Source organism: Entelurus aequoreus, linkage group LG16 (genome assembly GCF_033978785.1).
Source record: "Entelurus aequoreus isolate RoL-2023_Sb linkage group LG16, RoL_Eaeq_v1.1, whole genome shotgun sequence".
Classification (NCBI taxonomy): domain Eukaryota; kingdom Metazoa; phylum Chordata; class Actinopteri; order Syngnathiformes; family Syngnathidae; genus Entelurus; species Entelurus aequoreus.
Window position 1 is genome coordinate 37,854,823 of NC_084746.1, and position 2,961 is coordinate 37,857,783.

At 44.2% G+C, this 2,961-nt stretch overlaps 1 protein-coding gene across 2 annotated transcripts in view; it reads right to left on the reverse strand.

Moving 5' to 3' along the window:
* Positions 1–1,383: 1,383 nt before the first annotated feature.
* The window catches only part of LOC133630936 (secretogranin-2b-like), a 2,414-nt gene continuing 836 nt past the window's right edge, over positions 1,384–2,961 (reverse strand). For both annotated transcript variants that reach the window (XM_062022811.1, XM_062022812.1), the window contains exon 2: positions 1,384–2,961. This exon is cut by the window's right edge and continues 601 nt beyond it. In XM_062022811.1, coding sequence (XP_061878795.1) covers positions 1,865–2,961 — 1,097 coding nt within the window. In that variant the 3' untranslated portion in view covers positions 1,384–1,864.

Here is a 2,961-nt window from a genome sequence, read left to right on the forward strand (position 1 = left end):
TTTTTCTTAACAAGCAACACGACTCAGTAAGAAGAAAAAGAATACATCTGATGCTTTATTCATCTGTGCTTCATCACACATCGAGCATGTACAAAATGGTTTAAAAATGAGCATACGGAGCACAAGCACTGGTATAGGCCAACGACACGGAGCTTTGGAAGGCAGGCTGATATGAAATAATTCTCCATTTTAACGATAACATCTTGACAAACCCTGAATATATGTGGAGCCACAGCATTGCAGCCAACCGCTAATTGGGGAAAAAAGATCATATTGGCTTACAAAGTACTCCTGGAAGGCTGTCATTTACAGCAATGTTCAGGTGTACAGTACAGACCAGAAGTTTGGACACAAATTCTCATTCAATCTTTATTTTCATGACTATTTACCTCAGGGGTACCCAAACTTTTTGACCCAGGGGCTGCATTGGGTTAAAAAAATTTGGCCTGGGGCCAGGCTATATATAAATATATATATATATATATATATATATATATATATATATATATATATATATATATATATATATATATATATATATATATACGGTATATATATATATATATATATATATATATATACGGTATATATATATATATATATATATATATATACGGTATATATATATATATATATATACGGTATATATATATATATATATATATACGGTATATATATATATATATATATATACGGTATATATATATATATATATATATACGGTATATATATATATATACGGTATATATATATATACGGTGTATATATATATATGTATACTGTGTATATATATGTATATGTATGTATACTGTATATATATATTTATATATATGTATATGTGTATTAATGTATATGTTATATGTCCACCGATGTTTAAAAACTCTACACGATTTTGCCACTTTTTTTTTTTCCCTCGTGCACAAATTGATTGAAAGAGTGCGCAATTGCCGCGCGAGCGTGATGACGTCACTTTATCGATGGGAAAATGAATTTCTAGACAATATGATTTGCCTGAGTGGCTAGGAGACCTCGAGTAACAAGCGGTAGAAAATGGATTGAAACGACAGATTAAAAACAAAATAATTATTAAAAAAAAAAAAAAATTGGACGCATCAGTGGTCCCCAAACTACGGCCCGCGGGCCAAGTTATGGCTCACGGGCCGTAGTTTGGGTACCGCTGATTTTTTTTGTAGATTTTCATTGAAGACATCAAAACTATGATTGAACACATGAGGAGTTATGTACTTAACAAAAAAAAGGTGAAAGAACTGAAAACATATTTTATATTCTAGTTTCTTCAAAATAGCCATGCACCCTTTGCTCTGATTACTGCTTTGCACACTCTTGGCATTCTCTCCATGAGCTTCAAGCACACTTGTGAAGTGAAAACCATTTCAGGTGACTACCTCTCGAAGCTCATGGAGAGAATGCCAAAAGTGTGCAAAGCAGTAATCAGAGCAAAGGGTGGCTATTTTGAAGAAACTAGAATATAGAACATGTTTTCAGTTCTTTCACCTTTTTTTGTTAAGTACCTAACTCCACATGAGTTCATTCATAGTTTTGATGTGACAATCTACAATGTAAATATTGAATGAGAAGGTGTGTACTGTACTGTACTGTATGTTGTTGGACATGATGATGTAATATTCTCCTTTACAAACACAAACTTTGAACAGCATCACAAAACTTTATAAACTTTGAATGCGGGAGCCAGAGAAGGTGCAAACCCTGTTGTGAAAATGACGTCACCATAATGACTGCAGCAAATAGGGACTATATTATATTTACGTGTTTAGGTGAGATAATCAGCTATATGTCATACGATTAAAACCTGTAAACTAGATCACATCCAGCATAAATACTTTTACATTCCTGCCACAGCTTGGTCACGGTGCTCTCCCTGTCCGTCGCCCTGCACCCTCTGAGGGTCCGAGGTCTTCCCGGTCATCTCCTCCTTGCTCTGCACCTCAGTGGGCTTTTCCTCCGGGACCGCCTCCGCCTCCCTCTTGGCCAGCGGTCTGCTCCCAGAGTCCACCTGGCCCAAGTAGTCTTTCACGGCTCGCTCGTACAGCTCGTAGGGGAAGAGGCCCTTGGTCTGCGCCTGGGTGTCCCGCTTGGCGATGCTGCCCGGCGGGTACTCTGTGAGGATTTTGGCCGCCAGGTAGGTGGTGACCTCGTCCTCCACGTCGTCGTCGTCGTCGTCTGTGTCGCCGCCGTCAGCCTGGCGCTTAAAGGGCATCTTGTTGAGCTCGGACAGGAACAGGTTCTCTCTACGTCCGGACGGAGGCGGGATTTTAACGGGTCCCGCATTGGGAGCCACGGCGGACCCTGCCGGGATTCTATCCAAGGGGGTCTTGGCAGGTCTGGGCATGACCGGGTACTCGTTGCTGATGGTCTCCACGCCGATGATGTCCAAAAAGTCCTCCCGGTCCATGTCCTCGGGAGCCGGCTTGCTCTTCAGGGGCAGCCTGCGACTGAAGTAGCGGACTTTCGGGCTGGGTCCCGCTGCGTGCGGGCGGGACGCGGCGGGGGGGTTGCGGTGGAGCTTGCGGAGTTCCTCCGTCAGCAGCATGTCAATGAGGTCCTGCGGGGGGACGTGGAGTTTCAAGGAGAGCTCCAGCAGCTCCTTCACCGTGCGAGGGTCCACGATGGAAGGGCGGATGAGTCTCTTTCTTTGCTCGCCGGTCTGATCCCGCTTCTCTCTCTGGTCGCTCATCTCCAGAACCTTCAGCAGGTAATAATCCACCAGCTTGGTGTCGTCGTCCGCGTCCTCCTGGTCCTGACCCGAGCGGCGCTGCACTTCCTCCTCCTCCTGCTCCCCCAGAGCCCGGTCCGCCTCCTCGTGGCTCCCGTTCACCATCTCCTCGGTCTGCTCCCGTTCCTCCACGGGAACCCACTCCTCCCCAGGGGCGGCGTCCTCCTCCTCCTCAGCATCCTCCTCGTCGTCACCGAACAGATCTC